This window comes from Macrobrachium nipponense, chromosome 33 (genome assembly GCF_015104395.2).
Source record: "Macrobrachium nipponense isolate FS-2020 chromosome 33, ASM1510439v2, whole genome shotgun sequence".
NCBI classification, from domain to species: Eukaryota; Metazoa; Arthropoda; class Malacostraca; order Decapoda; family Palaemonidae; genus Macrobrachium; species Macrobrachium nipponense.
In genome coordinates this window covers 18,579,145-18,597,060 of record NC_087219.1, presented here as the reverse complement: position 1 = coordinate 18,597,060, position 17,916 = coordinate 18,579,145, and the positions used below count along the sequence as shown (strand labels likewise).

General features: G+C 35.4%; 1 protein-coding gene across 1 annotated transcript in view; it reads left to right on the top strand.

Annotated features, from left to right (window-relative positions):
• Nucleotides 1–8,420: 8,420 nt before the first annotated feature.
• Nucleotides 8,421–17,916, top strand: part of LOC135202994 (chromatin-remodeling complex ATPase chain Iswi-like) — a 95,876-nt gene continuing 86,380 nt past the window's right edge. Inside the window, 3 exon segments of the mRNA XM_064232539.1 lie at nt 8,421–8,578; nt 12,253–12,479; nt 14,439–14,471. Coding sequence (XP_064088609.1) covers nt 8,525–8,578; nt 12,253–12,479; nt 14,439–14,471 — 314 coding nt within the window. The 5' untranslated portion in view covers nt 8,421–8,524.

Sequence of the window (17,916 nt, the reverse complement as noted above, 5' to 3'; positions counted from 1 at the left end):
AGGACTAGTTATAGTAGCAGCAACGGCAGTGATAGTAGCAGTATTGAAAATTTTCCTAAAATTATTATAATTATTATTGGAAAATCGCTGTCTTTCGAAAGAGAAACGTCATTTGCTGACGTCAGGAGACTTAGACTAACAATGGGTATGACACCGCAGGATGTCCCAAGAATTTCTGTGTCATTTGGCCAAACATAGCCCAGAATCTCTCTCTCTCTCTCTCTCTCTCTCTCTCTCTCTCTCTCTCTCTCTCTCTCTCTCATTCTTTTAGCCTACCGAATATTAGACGCCTTCTTGGAAAGTAGGGCGTAAAAAGAAGGCAAGAAAAAAACAATAACATATCGTTTTGGTCTATTTGTGACATATTATCTAGATTTATTTATTTATTTAATCATTTATTTGATTTATTTATTTATCGTGGGGCCTGACTTCGTAGAAACTCCATAAAATGGCAATGGAGGGATTTGCGTGAAATAGTGATTTTTTACAATTGGTTGGTCTTAGTTGATCGTAAAAGCACATCTCCCAAATTCACTGTCGTTGTTAAACTCTATCGTATTTTTGCTTTCAGTCATTGTTATAAGTAAAAACGTCAAGTCTTCATCATTTCTCAAGTTTGTCATATTAATCGCCTAAGTATTTTACTGTTATATATATATATATATATATATATATATATATATATATATATATATATATATATATATATATATAGATATATATATATATATATATATATATATATATATATATGTCTTAGCATCAAATCTCCTTTTCATTTTCTCTTGACTCATTTTCAAGTTTTCTAAAGAGAATTTTCTAATCTCTTTTCAACCTTTTTCCTTAAGTTCTTCACATATTCTCCTTGGCTTTCATCTTGATTTCTTCCCAATTTTTTCTGCAATGAATCTTCAACGGTCCTCTAACTTCTCTTCCAAAAATCATTTCATTAGGTGAACATCCCATACTTTCTTGATAAAACACTCCTAACTTCAACCAACATAAAGGTTAAACAACATTCCCATTCTCTCCTTAATCAGAACAATACTTTGTCAGCATACTTTTCAATGTTTGATGGAACCTTTCCAAGGCACCTTGAGTTTCTGGATGATAGGCAGTGGATAACGGTTGTTTCACTCCTAACAAATTCATCACATCCTGGAATAACTTTGAAGTAAAGTTTGTTCCTCTGTCACTTTGTACTATTTCTGGTATTCCAAACTTTGAGAAAAACTCACAAGTTTTTTTTTCAGCAACTATCTTGACAGATATGTTTCTAACAGGGATTGCTTCTGGATATCTTGTCACAGGACACATTAATGTTAACAAATACTCATTTCCCTTCTTTGTCTTCGGCAGCAGTCCAACCATGTCTATAATCACTTTGCTAAAGGGTTCTCCTCTAACTTCTATAGGTTGTAGAGGGGCTTTCTTGATGGTTTCATTCGGTTTTCCAGCTATCTGGCAGGTATGACACTCACGAAAAAAACCTGCTAACATCTTTGTGAAGTCCAGGCCAGAAAAAAATATTTCATGATCTTCTCCACAGTCTTCCTGATTCCATATGCTACTTGCAACCACTGCTTTCTCAACGGATAGGAATCAAAAATTTGATGATATTTGCCCCATACAGCATCTCCTGGTATATCTGTAGGTCATACTTCCTCATCAGCAAACCTTCCTTCAGATAATAACAGGTAGGAGTTTGTTTGCATCTCTTCTCGAATCAACAACTGAAGAACAAATCAGTTAACGATGCATCCTTCTTCTGCAAGTCCATCAGCTCTCTTGTCACTTGACCAACTTCAAGGGTTGAATTCTCAATATCTGCTAACTCAGCTACTGTAGTTTCACAACTGTCTTCAGTAACACTTTGACTACTCGGAGTCTCTTCAGGAACATCAGGTTCTTCTTCTTCATCGTCGTCGTCTTCTTCATCTTCTTGGGAAATCTCTTCTTGGTCAGCACTATGGGAAATTTCACTTCCTTGGAATAATTCTTCTAAGCACAAAGATCCTTCACTTGATCCTTCTTGGGTGTGTAAATCCTCAGTTTCTTCACTTGCAGTCGTAGTCCTCTTCATACTTCTGGTAGTTACACAACTAGGAAACAGGTGGGGGTTATTCTTCTCCAACTCTACTGTAGGACTAATCCTCAATGGTTTGTCTGTCATTACAGGACAAGGAATAAATGGCACACCACCAACTTCATTCCCCAACAGAACATGTACACCTTCCAAGCCAGTGAGTCCTTTACAGCAAAATCAACATTCCCTGTCACCAATTCACATGACAGGTGTAAGCGGCATATAGGAGTTACTTCCTCTCCTCCTATACCCTTCAAAATAACTGAATCTCCTGTGAGACTCTTCTCCAACTGAGGGTGAGAACCACGTATTACCATACTATGGTTACTCCCTGTATCACGTAATATCTTGACTGGTACCTGCATACTTCCTTCTTGAGTTGACAGCATACCCTCATAGATATATGGCTTAAAAGCCTCCACACTGCTAAGCCACTCACTGCTTGAGGTAACATTTCCACTGGTTGCTAAACATTCAGCTTGTTTAGTCTCATTCTTCTCTGGAGTCTGATTCTTTCCCACGCTGCTCTTCGTAGTTTGTTTCACCTGGTCACCTTTCACAACTGCTGTTGATTCCGGTAACACTCTTGACTGTAGTGTCCTACTCTTCCGCACTTGAAACACCGCACTTGAAACAGACAACATTAGGTTTCTGTAACTGTCTTGAAAAACTGGATGAGGATTTCACATTACCTTGCTGAGTTGTATTACCTTGTGTACTCTTGGTAGTATCACTTTTAGGTTTCCCATTAAATTTGTTCCTGTTATTTGGATAAGACTTTAAAACCTAGGGTGTTTGTTGACTCTGTACTTGACATTGTAGTTACGTTTACTACTGATTATATTGTAATCTTCACTCATTGTAGCAGCTTTGTCAAGTTTCTTCACCTCTCTCTCTCTTAAATAGGCTCTTGTATGTTCAGGAATTCCTTTAAGATACTGTTCAAGAACAAGTAACTATTCTAACTCATCAAAAGTTTTAACTTTAGCAGCTTCTACCCAACGTTTGAAACACCTTCTCACTTTGTAAGCATAATCTAAGAATGTTCCCTTCTCATCTTTTCTTAAATTTCTGAATCTTTCATTGTAGTACTCTGGGGTCATCTGGTAAACTTGTAGCACACTGCGTTTAAGTACCTTGTAGTCTTTACACTGATCAGCTGTTAAGGCTAGATAAGCACTTCTCCCTTTACCAATAGCAAAACTGACCATTTATCTTCTGGCCATCCCATACCTGAAGCCACTTTCTCAAAGTGATCAAAAACTCATCTGGAGCTTCTTCAGTAAACTTAGGGATTAACTTCTGTACTCTCACTACATCAAATACAGGGTCTTGATTACCTTGGTTAGGGTTAGACAGTGTTACAGGTAATGTGGATCTAGCTCTTATCAATTCCATTTCCCTTTTATGTCTTGCAATTTCTCTTTCCTCTTCTGCTGCTTTTTCTTCTTCTCTTTCTCTTTCTTTCTTTCTTGTTTTTTCCCTGTCTATTCTTTCTCTTTCAGCTTGCATTCTCTCTCTTTCAGAATGCATTTTTAACTTAATCAAATTCTCTTCTGCTTCAATGCATCTAAGCTCTAACTCTGCATCACTTTTCTCTTTCTTTTCTGCTTGTTTAGTTATGAGATCAGCACGTGCTACGTTCAACAACTCTTGAGCCAATTCTAACTCATCTTCATCAGTTATTCTACCAGAGTTTATCAATGATTCCATAGCAATACATCTTATATGTGCCTTTACCATACTAGTAGACACATAACCACCAGATGCCACTGCTAAAGCGCTCCACTGTGCCTTAGTCAGAGTGGTTTCAGACAAAACTTGGATGGAAGGGGCTGCTAAAAATTCCTGAACCTTGAACTGAGCCATTTTCCTCTAAGTTATCAACTTACAATTCAGTACAATAAATGCAAAACAAAAACTATATGGTCACTCTCCTAACAAAACATATCCCTAACACCACCAGTATATGCTAGAGTGATAATGAAATCTGCTTTCCCGGGTCTCTGGGCACAATTAATACAAGTTACGAAGTGCCAAGTATCTGGTTACCATTCATCAATTGTTACCTCACAAAAGCCAGACACCTGAACCCTCATCACAGGTATTAAACGACTGAATACTCTAAAGGCAACAGTGATTCCTTAACAACTTACCAGTATTGCAGAAAATCAGACTAAGTTCATCAAAACAGGTGTGAGGTAATCTTGTAAGTAATTAAATTAATCAAAGGGCAACACTCCATCAACAACTTTAAAAGTCTAAGTATTTCCCTGATTTCAAAAGTCTAAGTACTTCCCTGGTTCTAAGTCACTTCAAGTAAATTGAAGGAAAGGAGACCAATTACCACTCTATGTTTCTACCTAACATAATCATAATCATATGCAAAAATACTGGTTATAAATGAAAATACTTATAAAAATTTTTAATACAAAAATTTATTGTGAAATTCACAATATCAGGGAAAATTACTGTTACTTGAAAATAAAGTAAAGTTTAATTAATTCTTGAATTAAATTAAGTGAAATTAAATCAAAATTAATTTATCACAAAATTCAAGAAAATTAATTCAATCAAAATTCAAAAGTGAGGCAATAATTGAAATTTAGAAATTAATTCACAAGTGCTAAACAATAATAAAACTTGAAAAGAATTCTAAGTAAATGCAAATTAATTCACAAGTGTTAAATTTAATTAAATGTGCAATGATTAAACAATGAAAATAACTAAGTCAATGAAACTGTGAATGTAAATGAAAATACTGAAAAATGTGGACAGTATCAAAATAAAAAGGCACACTTCAACAAGAAAATGAAAAAATGCACAAAATGAAACAAACACAAAACACAAAAATTTGCAATGTGTAAAAGTGTAAATCTTTTCACTCAAAACATTGTAACCATCAGTTTTTACCAAACCTTCGTAACCATCTGTTATTAGTTAACCACTGTTCCTATCCGTTATTAGTTTCTTACCAAACCATCATAACCATTAGATATTAGTTGCAACTAATAAAAATATAACACACTTTACCTTTTTGGTATACCAACTTCTTTCTTTGCTGCAGTCTTGTTTTATACACTTACACAAAAACCAGGCGCCGATACAACAACAATGTTTGTTCAGATTCCACAAATAACACTATTTAACACTGAATAAACTCTAAGAAATATCAAATATGAAATTCTCAAGTTACGAGTGACCAATTTACGTTATGTTAATATAATTTCAAGGATGTCGAGGGAGAGAGAGAGAGAGAGAGGGAGATGTTAACGCCTCGAGAATCTAAGATCTAATGAAATTTTCTTCCCTTGCGAAAACTGGACTGAGGAAATGACACAAAACCTTTTTGGCACAAATGCTTCCAGAAGCTTTGAAATCTTACGCAACTTTATATACAAAATGTGTAATCTGCATGTGGCTTTGATCAAAGACATACACGTATGAGACCAGTCTGTTAAAAAAAAGGATCTAATCGATCGATCGAAGCAGAAGCCCTTATCTCACTTGATGACAGATTCCCAAAACAAATTGAAGATTCGAGCTCGCTTATCAAACGTGTTGACAGATTAGGAAAGCAAACGGATCTCGCAGTTCCTCTAATCTCACAGTGCTGACATAATAGGGAAACAATCGTAGTTTCGAATGGACAAAGAAAAGCTCTCTCTTTTACATTCTTATATATATATATATATATATATATATATATATATATATATATTCTTTTACATTATGTTATGCGAAATCTGAAAACACATTTTAAAAACATCCTATCTCTAAGCTATCAGGAATCTGAAAAAATGTTGCACAATTCTACATAACATTTTATACAGTCACAGAGGAGATATATGCATTTTAAAAAGTAGCAATATATATTATATATATATATATATATATATATATATATATATATATATATATATTATATATATATATATATTATATATATATTATATATATATATATATATATACTATATATATATATATATACTCCACATACTGTCGCATTGTAGTGTTCGTCTTTTATTTTATCTGAAATATTGTTTACAATCCGATGAAAAAAAGAAAAGAAGGAAATTGTGATATCGGTGCTTTATTCCCAATGAAAAAGGGATAACTGCAGGATAACAATATTAAAAAAAACTAAAACGGAGTGCAGTCATTAGTACACCGTATTATATGATGATCTTGTTTTTTTTTTTTTTTTTTTTATCGCATCATTTGGAAATAGGATGTAACACACAAAAGACTCCAATGAAACTTTTCTTTGCAGTTATTGATTTTGCAAGGGATATTTCTTATATTCGGGATAAGGCATGAGTGTAATTTTTATGATATAATATTAAGGAGAAATATACAATTACTTATATTTCTCTACATGGCCACTTTTGGTCCCCGAGCGTGGGTTGGACGGCACTGCACCAGAATTTCTACGATGGCTGTCGGGATTGATGGTAATGTCATTCAATTTTTCGGTTAGGTCTCTTGAAATCATCACAAGAATGCTTTAGAAGTGCTTAACAATCGTGATAGCAGTTCTATTTCACATTGCTAAGGTGACGGAATCTACAGAACTAATTATAAGTATGTTAGAAACCTTTACAATATATATTTTACTTTAATTGTGGCTGATGTAGTATCAACCTTGGTATTGTAGATGCTTTAATCACTTTTCAGTTCATTCGAAACGATTGAGAAATTAATTTTGCAGTGAAATTTAACTGATTAATAAACAAGGTCCCTAATAATGTCATCTGTGGGAGCCCACTGTATTTTTCAAAATGAAAAGGGATGATACTATGGACAATGGGTTGTCACGGTAGAAATTGCAAATGAAGAACGTGTACAGATGCCCAAAGATTTTCCACATAGTACCTTCTTGCCTTTGAAATCCAGTAGTTTTCTTCGCAAAAGTGTTGTAGTTTCAGTATGTGACATCCAAGTTGAAAATTAATAGTAACTTTAACATTTAAGGATTAGTCATGACAATTTTCAGGTCTCAACGTTATTATCTGTTACGTAAACAATTTGCCATTCATGATGGATCAAGCAGCATCAAAGAAAACGTGCCTTTGTTTTTTACCGTGAGAGGAATTCCACGCGATGGAAAGAGAAGCGCGCGTTGATTAAGTAATGGTTCTGGCTTGTTGTTGCCGTATGACAAGACTGGTGTTCATTCTTGTAGGGCAAAACAAAGAAGATGAAAAAGGAAAATAATTTTTAAAGCAAAATTATGGCATATTGATGACACATCCTTATTGAAGTGTCATCTCGAGTACTTTTTCTTTCTCCTGCCTTATATATTTGTGATCATTTGCATATACCCTGATTTATCGGTTGTTGTTTGTTATGATTAATCTCTCTCTCTCTCTCTCTCTCTCTCTCTCTCTCTCTCTCTCTCTCTCTCTCTCTCTCTCTCTCTCTCTCTCTCTCTCTCTCTCTCTCTAAGGTTATATGAAAGTCCACGGCAGCCCTTCCCCAAGTCTGTTAAAAAATAAAACAGAAACTTTACCCATCTTATTTGAATGAATAAAAATTTCGTAGTCGAAATTGGTTGTCAGAATATAACAGCATATACTTAGGGACACAAAGGGACACCGGGCAATGTCCGTTCAATAAATATTTGCTAATGTATTGCATCTGCCATTTCTCTAAATTAAAGTCCTGTAGCTCCTTAATCCTCATTTTTAATTCTCACATTTCTCAAGCAACGGAAATTGCTCCTCACTGTTTTTTTCCTGGTGCTTGTGCCAAGGGCCATATGCTATAGTTTTCTGGTATATTCATTTATTTCCCAGAGTTCCAATCAAACCTAGTTCATGCTGTGGTAATTTTTCCCTGTTCGGACGAGCTAGGGAGGGGTGTTTTTCGGGTGTAGGGAGCTCCTTCTACATAGGTCTAGCTGCCTTAGGTCTCACTTGGACTAGGGTTTTGGACGATCAAAATTGTCTTGTCTATGTTTGGATCTCATAGACATTGGCCTACCTTTCTAAGTTCCACCATCATTAGTGACCCTCACACTAGAAGTTGAAGCACTTCATTTGGATTTTATCCCTAATTGGTTTGTCGACGCGATCATTTTTTTACGAAAACTGTGCTAGTAACAAACATAAATTGATTTTTTTCTCATAATTTAAGGAAAGGAATAATTTGATGATATTCTTGTTATTTACAGTGGAAATGGAGATTGCAATGAAAAGACAAAAATAAACTCTGAGTCATAATGAAAATAATTGACAGTATGAAATCTGAATATAATTTGTTAACCCGAAATTGAAGCCTATTCAAATTTTGGACATTGAAGTTGAGATACAATACTCCATTAAATATTTAATACCCCAGCAGGTAGAACTTATCATATCCAGTGTACTGCCGGGTTGTGTACACTAAAGAGTGGTCTCGATTTTTCCCTCATTTTCGGTCGAATTTTAACAAAATGTCAGACAACGAGGACACAGTAGAACCCATGGACGTCGGGGAGGAAAACTCCGTAAGTAGAGGTGCCAGGAATATTGCTTAAATGATAAATATGGACGTTTCGAACGGAGGTTTTCATCTGTTGTCATTAACGCGGGAAGAAAAGCATCCCTGAGCAAGTTCGTTTACCTCGGGCCTTTGATTATCGTTTGTCGCCTGATGATTGCTGTTTATTGAGTATATTTTATTTATTTTCCTTATTTTTCTTCATGTGTAAATTGTTACCGCTGGAGTGCCCTTTGCTAAAATCCAGGTGTGTTTTCGGATGAGTGATTTACGGTACGTAGTACCTAGGCTAGTAGGTAGTACCTATCCTAGGTATCTAGGGTAGGGTACCCTAATGTACGACGGTACATCAGTCCTGAGTAGAATAGTATGCCATTTTTCCAAGTTAATATTTCTAATATTGTCATGTAATTGTATAGCCTGACGAGGGAATTTTGTCTATTACGACTTGGGCTGGGTTATTAGGGGGTCGGACGAGGTCCCCCCTCCCCCCAAGCTAGGTTAGTAGGCGACAGCATCAAAGGTTAGGTTAGATGAAGGTTAAGTTCAGTTAGATCGTACGACCGGTATTACTGAAGGCTACTAGGCTACTGCAGCCTGATTCCCACCATTCAATTAATATTTAGCTACGAACTGGATATTGGTACGGCAGCCGTACCCCGATCTCGGTAGATATTGGTACGGCAGTGAATTGCGAATGCGCTAACCGTTGTTTACCGCCTCACGCATATCCAAAGACTATATACTGAAGTATATACACAGTCTTTGGGCATATCAGTGACAGCAAGAAAAATGGTGACGGAACAGCATGAACCGCGGAATAATACATTAGTTTTCGCCGAAAAACAGATGTTTTTAGGCCTTAACGAGCTGAAAAAGCCATAGACATCTATGAAGACTCAAACTTTCAAAAATTGGGTATTCATGGTATATACGTAGGTCACAGAACGATCGAATTGGCCCTGAAAAGAATTCCGAAGAGGAGATTCAAAGAGGATTATATATAAATATATACACTACCATCGTACCTTTGGTGACTTTCTCGGCCCTTTATTCTGCCCGACATCGACAGTTGCAAGGGCCGTTATACACTTTACAATATTCTTTTAATTCACTTCATTGGGTATATTGCAGCTGTCGGAGAAGACGATAGAATTTACCAGGTAGTGAAATGGCAATGTTAAACCAAATTTTAGCATTATTCTATTAAAATCGGGATAGTGGTTGTTTTTGGTAGTACAAAAACGGGACAAAATTCACAAAAGCTAAACAAACTAAAAAAAAGGGGGGAGGGACATTTTGCTAACTGAAAAAACAGGGACAGAAGTTCAAAAAGCGTGACTGTCCCACCTAAAAGCCGAAACTCTGGTTTACATAATACAGTATGATTAGCAAAACTGGTAAACGGATACAGCTAAACTGCCGTATCTACAGCAAGTCAAGAGCGCAAATACGGCACCAATGACAGAATCTGCCGTACCCTTACTGCACTATATTATTTGCCGGACGGCAGGAAGTCTGAAATTGACGCATGCGCAATTCACTGCCGTACCAATATCTACCACGATCGGGATACGGCTGCCGTACCTATATCCTGTGCCTAATATTTATGCCGTTTGTTTATGCTTAGACCTGAATTTTTATTTTTGGATATTTTGCCGTGTCACAGCAGTCTGCGTATTTGACTATCTGTTGGACTTTGGAGTCTATTTGCGGCAATTCTAATCAAGAAGTCTTCACAAACTGCAAGGAACGGTCCCAACAAAAAATAGCAGTAAATTCTTAATAGGGTAAAAAACCGCATGGTACAGGGGTGGACCATGTACGATCAATGTGTACAACCCCAAAAATGTTCATTAGCCTATAACGCGTCCTGACATTGGAGATGGGCATCAGATGCAACTTCTTGTTGGTGAGAAACGGAGCTAGAGACCTCTACTCCGGTGTCAGGACGCGTTATAATGTACTTTTCTTGGGGTTGTACACATTGATCGTACATGGTCCACCCCTGTACCATGCGGTTTTTTACCCTAAGCATTCAAATTGCTTTATTAAAAAGTCAGTTTCCAAGGTAATACCCTACACGGCCCTATTACGTAGATCTGCCCTATTTGTATGTAAATGGATTGAGTACACAGCTTATTTTCTTTCGCTGGCTTTCGTTATAAAGCCGCGAACCGGCAAGAAATTACACAGAGTTTTGCTGGAATTAGGCACATATTTTGCCAAATGAGGGTTTAGGCTATTGTAACCAAGCGTGATATTTAGTTTGCTTATCCTCTTCTTTACGGAGAAGCTTAACAAATTGTAGAGATTGCATTCACTTCCGAACTGATTTTTTCAATGATGGGTCTTACTTTAGGTGGCTGGTATAATCATTCTTCTCCACGTATGACGTATCTCCAGAGAAAGGAGACAGGAGAAGAGAAGCGCAGAAAAACAAAATTACAAATGGATTTATACTTGTGTAGAAGATTTTTTACATTTTCACACTTGTATGTCTATAAAAAACAAACATGGGCTCTTGGTTACATCTTTTTTCAATTATCCTTCTAATAAATAACAGCATCAGAGCCTATACAACATATTCCTTGATTACTGCCCAGAAGCAAAATAACGTACCCAGACTCTCCTTCCAACAGTTGCCACACTTGATATCACAAATGAGTGTTGCCATGTTACTCTTTTTTCATGTATTTCAGAGAGAGATTACACTTGTTTCCAAATACGTACTTACAAAAGTGTATTATCTATCTATGTACAGTATATGTATGTATGCACAGTATATATCCAGATGTCTGAATCTAGATAGCCAGCAATAATGGCTATTTTGCTTCATATACCTGGCAGTGCATACCACCTTCCCGAGCACATCAATACTGTTTATTTTGCGCCAAACCCTTCAAACCGCATCATAAGAGGTCTAAAGTGGAAAAGAGAAAGGGTGGGAACTTTGGTAGTATATATGCGTATTAACTTCTTGTACCCAGTACTATGCAGTAAATAGTCTTGAATGATGGTACTCTATGTACACCCCAAACAGACTGTCAGTAAAGAAAGAGTTAACTATGCACATTCATTTTTGATGTAATACAAAACTCATGTTAAATTAAGCATTAGAGTGAGCTTGGTTATATGTCAAGATCTTTAACCAAAGTATGTAGTGTGTGTACTATAATAATTCAGTATATACTACTATATAGTATGTACAATTGTTTAATTTTTTAAAATGTCATTAACTTTTGAGGGTTGATGGGATGGCTTGATGTACTAAGTTACCCATGCCTAAAGGAATTATCATTACTGCCTCTAGGAACAAGAGTTTATTAGTTGGGAACATTTTTAAATGATGGATTAAATGAAATCACACTTTATGGGTTATTTAAACTTTTTTGGGAGACTGTACCATTTCTTATAACTGGATAGTTAGTCTGGTTTTCCTTACAGCAAATATTATACGTCTGAGTTGATACCAGAATTTATTGGACTTAAAGCTAATATTTGAACTTTTTAAAGAGTCTGATATACTACTATACTGTATTTGTTGATTTATGAGCTGCTATGTGGACCTGTTAGTGGCTTATTTGGACTAGTATCCTAATTTATTTCTAAGTTTTTTGACATAAACATTACTAGCAATTCATATATTTTCAACCTTATTAGCAATTCATATATTTTCAGAATGAATCCTCTTCAGCTGAAACAACATCCTCCAGCAAAACGGGTGGGGAATATGAAAACAAAATGGAAGTGGATAGGTCAAAGAGGTTCGATTACCTTCTTAAACAGACTGAAATTTTTTCACATTTCATGGCTGGAAATCGAGACAAAACGCCATCATCCCCCCTCAAATGCAAACCTGGTCGACCAAAGAAATTGGAAAACAGGAAGCCTTCCATAACTAGCGAGTGAGTTTGATGTATTTGTACTAGTTTCTTTTATTATTTATAAGATAAGGGTCATGTCTTTGGGTGTGCAGATACTTGTGTAGGTAAGTGCAGTTTCCCATTATTCAGCTTCTGTATCGACAACAAAAACGAACATGATTTTGTGGGTCAAGGTTTTAGATATTTTTCGTAAGGGAGTTTGCAAAGTAAAATAAACAGGTCAGTCAAAAGTGTCATCATGCCCTTGTAAATGCAGTGCTGTAAGATTAATGTAACATACCATAGGTTATTATTTTCTTATTGTGTGCATGAATAAAAACTAGAATTGCAGGTATTGCTCTTATTTGGAGACTTGCACTCTTAATTGTCCAGTAGCTGTCCTCAAACAATATTGAAAGGGAAGGTGAAAACATTGAAAGGCCATTATGGTAAATTCCTGTTGACTGTGTTGCAGTCAAATTGAATTGGCCTTGTGCCAGCAGAAACACCTGCTCCTCAAAACACCCTGTAAGAATGGTAGCTAGTGTGAGTAAGCAGTTCCATACTGGCTGCGTCACTTGGATCACTTAAGGGATGTCTTTCATCTTTCGTAGACTTCCTGTCACTCGACTAGATCATCATATATTTAGTGATTTTATCATTGTTCAGAACTTAATAACTACAAAATCCGAGTAATAAAATGATTAAGAAAATTTACTATGATGGGATGGTGGATCTGTTACAATGTGAGACTTCTGTGTATGCATCACAGTTACCTAAACTTTTCCATAGAGATTTAAATTTTATTTGAACTGTATTTGTAATTGTGCAGTTTTTTTTTAATACTATCAGTTTGAATGGTTATCACTAAGCTTCATTTGTAAATAAACAAGGGTCACAATGTTTCTTTGATGTACCCAAGTAGTTATGTGAAATCAGCAGAAAAGCATACTGAACTGATCACATTTGTAGTTCACTGCTGCATTTGAATAGTAATTGGTAAAACTGACCTTATAAGAAAGTTAAAGAAAGACATCCGTGTCATCATCACAAGGTATGGTTTTATATATAGTGTATATATTTTGTTAGTCTGGTTACTTTTCTAGGATAAATGGTTTATACAGTAATAGGAAAAACTCCCTAGAAGAGTTTTTTTTTGGGGGGGGGGACATGCAAATATGCTAAACCTGTGACTGTGAATATAAGAGAGACTCCTGTTATGGAAGTGTAGAGTTAAGATTTGTTTGTAATGTCCACATAGTTGAGGAATATCTTTTTGAAGTTGAAGTATATTGTACAATGTTCTAAGGATTGCATGATGATTTATTTGTGTCTTGATCATGAAGTGTTAAAGGATTAATTTGTTTCATTTTAATACATATAGGGATTATCATAATTTTAAATTTAAGCCTACTTTTGTTTGCTTTTTTTTCATTTTGATCTTGATCTCTTCTGCCCTTAGGTACCAAAATTTGTGCTAAAGATTTGCAAGACCATCCAGTTTAATTGAAATTCTCTATTTCCTCTCCCCTAACCCCCTTCTTTTGGATACCTCAAATATGAAGCACACTTCAGGATGTTTTGTCATTGCAGTTATTTGCCACTTTGAGAGTTTTGTTGTAATCCAGACATTTGTGATTATTTTGCTGTGAAATGTGTCTTAATTAATCCAATATTCTATGTAAGAAGACATTTAGGGAAGATTATTTTAACCAGCAAGTCCATGTGTTTTTATAATTTTTGATACTGAATGCGTAATGTTTCACTCTCACATTTGCTCTTAAAATCTTAAATCTTAACATTTGTTCGTCTACAAAAACTAATATGAATAAAGCCTCAAATATGTATGTCTAGGATTGCTTTTAAACATTGCATATTTCAGCATGTACCAGGCACTAATATCTGTGACAGAGCAGTGAAGGTCGCCTTTTTTTAAATAGGATCATCATCGCCGGAATGCTCAATTAATACCCAAGCGCTTTTCTCTTTTTTTCTTTCTAGCATCGTGGACAAGAAGAGTTTGGAAGCTGCAGAGTAAGTTGCTGCTCGTAGTATTTTGTTGTAAGCTCGTAGAGAGGAACAGGTGTCTCCTCCCATCCGTAGATCTGAGATTTATTTTCACAGTATCTTGGTTCTTTTCTATTTTTGTAGGGCCAGCACTGTGCTCTCAGTTATATGAAGGGGTGTCACTTATTCACCATTGTTTCCTTAATTTTTTCGTAGTTAAGCATGCCATGGTTCGGTGAGGGTGGTAGTTTGTTTATAAGGAAGAGAACAACTAAGGTTTAAATATAGTGATTACTGATTCAGTAAGGCAATATCCTTGCTATTTGGAAAGTAAAGTAGTGTGTAATCCATTCCATTCATCATAGTAGTTTAGTTGGTCATTAATTTGGTGATGTTGGAACTGAAGTAAAATGTAGGAGTTTTAATTATAATATTGCTACTAATATTTTGTTAGCTTAACTAGTTTCTTTTGCATTTTATAACCTTTGGCATTTAAACCAGCAGAGGAACATATCCATTAAGTTTTTTCTAGTTGTATCTCAATCTTGTTAATTCTCAGTGTCTTGGACACAGGCTAAACATTTGTTTCCATCACAAAGGTCTTGCACGATTAAACCTTCTCTTTTTATGTCTGATTTAATGTCTTGCATGATCATCACTTGTCTGTATTTTTTCATAAAGGGAGACTTTATTATTTTTATTATCCATCCTGTTCTTGTGAGACACTTTTTACAGGAGTTTAGATTGAAAGTACAATAAAGGTAAGTATTTATTGTTGAAAATTGCATTGCCTGGAGTTCCATATGACTTACTTCAGTATGTCTTTTGAAGAATAGTAACTTCTAGTCCTGTGTGATTGTGGGAATATCTGGTAATGATTCATAATAGGGATGCAGAACATTTTGTGGTCTTCTCTCTTTGGATTAGCACTTGCGTTGCTATTCAGTGAGAGTACTCAATTTTGTTGCAATTTATTTATTTATTTTATTTTCTTGATTAATTGAAGAACAAAAGGGGATCGTCACATATTTAGTTTGTCACACAACTGGGAAATGCTGTTAATGTATTCCTAAAGAAGATTTTATGAACTTAAATTCATATCCTCCCTTGCAACCATGTGCTTGGGCACATGGGAAAATAGAGAAAAGCATTAGATAAAGGAGTTGGTCTCTAATGTAAAAACAATAAGATTTCCAGATGCAAAGCCAGTTTCATCAACAGCTGCATTTTTAATTCACATTTGAATTGAATTTTATCTTCACGACATTCGGGAAATTTCTTGATATTTACCAGAGATGCTTCCACCATATATATCTCTGTTGAGTAACATTAAGTAACCCTTTTGTTATATTTATCAAGGTAAATAATTTAATTTTGAGAGCTTTATGAAACTCAGAGGTCTGGATAAACTAATCCTTTATAATAAATAAACCTTGAAGGCATTACGGATATTGTCAAGTTGATTAACTGGGAGTTATTCTTGCTCTCTGAAAGTGATTGTTTTTGTTTTATGTAGTAAGATGGGAAAGAAGAAAGGACCTGCACAGGTTTTTTTTTTCTTCTTCTTCTTCTTCTTCTTCTTCTTCTTCTTCTTCTTCTTCTTCTTCTTCTTCTTCTTCTTCTTCTTCTTCTTCTTCTTCTTTCTTATGTAAGATAGCCATAAAGATATTAGTCAACAGTGTGATTGCTTTTGGGCATTCATTTGTGATGCTAACTTTGTGTGTGTGTGTGTCTTGCAGTTCTGACAATCAGTTGTGTGTGTCGGGTGTTTGTCTTATTAGCATATTATATTTCTGAGTGGGATAAAGTAAAAGAAAAGGTGATAATGAAAATCTTAGCTTCTATAGGCCAATATTGAACCTATCATATTTCTCAAAATTTATAGAAACGGTAGTTCACAAACAAATGTTGAAACACAAAACAACTCAACATTATACCCGATGATCAGTCGGCTTACAGGAAAAATCACCCAACAGAAACTGCATTGTGTGCAATTACAAATGATATGATAAAACTTGTGGCAAGTGGAAAATGTGAAATCCTGGTTATGCTCGACCTAATTGCAACATTTGACACAGTTGACCTAATCTGCTTGAAGACATGAGAGCTGTAGCCATTGGAGATGATGTGCTCAAATGGTACAAAAGCTACTTAGAAAACAGGAAGGTTACAGTAGTTATATCAAATGTGAAATCAGAAAAGGCCTAACTAGAGGAGTACCCCCAGGCTCTCCTGGGTCCACTGCTAGTTGTCATTTACACAATTGAATTATCTAGAATCCTAAACAAGCCCAAGGTTAGTTATAAACTGTATGCTGATGATACTCAGTTCTATTTTCCTCTTGAAATTGTAGATGATGCCATTAATAAGATTGGTGCAATAATGATAGATATAAAAAAGTGGATGTCAACGAAGAAACTAAAACTCAATGAAGACAAAACTGAGTATTATATTATTTGGAGCTGATTGTGCACTATGAAAATATGAACACTTCAAAGGAATGACTATTGGCTCTTCATCCAAAAACATTATAGCTACAGTTAGAAACTTGGGAGTATTTATAGATAAAATATTGATGAAAAATCATATATTGCATTTTGTTAAAACCTATAACTCTCATATTGGAAACATTGCATTTATCAGAAAGTATTTAAACCAAGATACGTGTACTCTGAAAACAGCAATTTGTAACCAAAACTTTCGAGGCTTGACTACTGCAATGTTATATACTACGGTCTTCCTAGCTACCTACTGAGAAGATAGAGCTGCCAGATTAATCAAAGGATTACGTTACCACTTATCGAGCTACATTGGCTCCCATTAAAAGCAAGAATAGAATACAAAATACTACTTACAGTCTTTAAAGCGCTGAAATATGGGGAACAAACATATTTCAGAAACTGCTTAAGTTTCTTTAGACCTGAATTGTATATTGTGATCAGACATGCTGGTGAAGCATATAGGCTATTTGAACCTAGAACATATTGTAAATAGGTGAGAGAGCATTTGAACATTGCACACCAAAACTATACAATAAAATACCTCCTGAAGTGAAGATTATATATATCAGTCAGTCATGTCAGGGCAGATAAAGATATAAAGAAATCTACTTCTAATGAAAACAGTAAGTTTCTGAACTTTGAAATGTTCTACTTACCTCCACATAAATGCTTATATCAGAGTAAGCAAGAGGTTGCTTGAAATGGTATCTGGCGTTAATGCAGTAAAAGCAGTTGTGTCAACATATAGCGTTATGGTAGTATGAGAAGTGAAAAATTTCATGACAAGGTATATTATAAATTTGGCTCTAACAGGTCAGTGAAGGTCTCCTCTAATAAGGGACTATATTCCATACAAAGGAGGTGCAGCATGCTGCATATGTTGAGGTCACCAATTTCCTAAAAAGCTGGAATGCCAGCTGTTTGACATCATTATAGATTCAAGTTTTTAAAGGCCTGTATTTCCCTGAGCC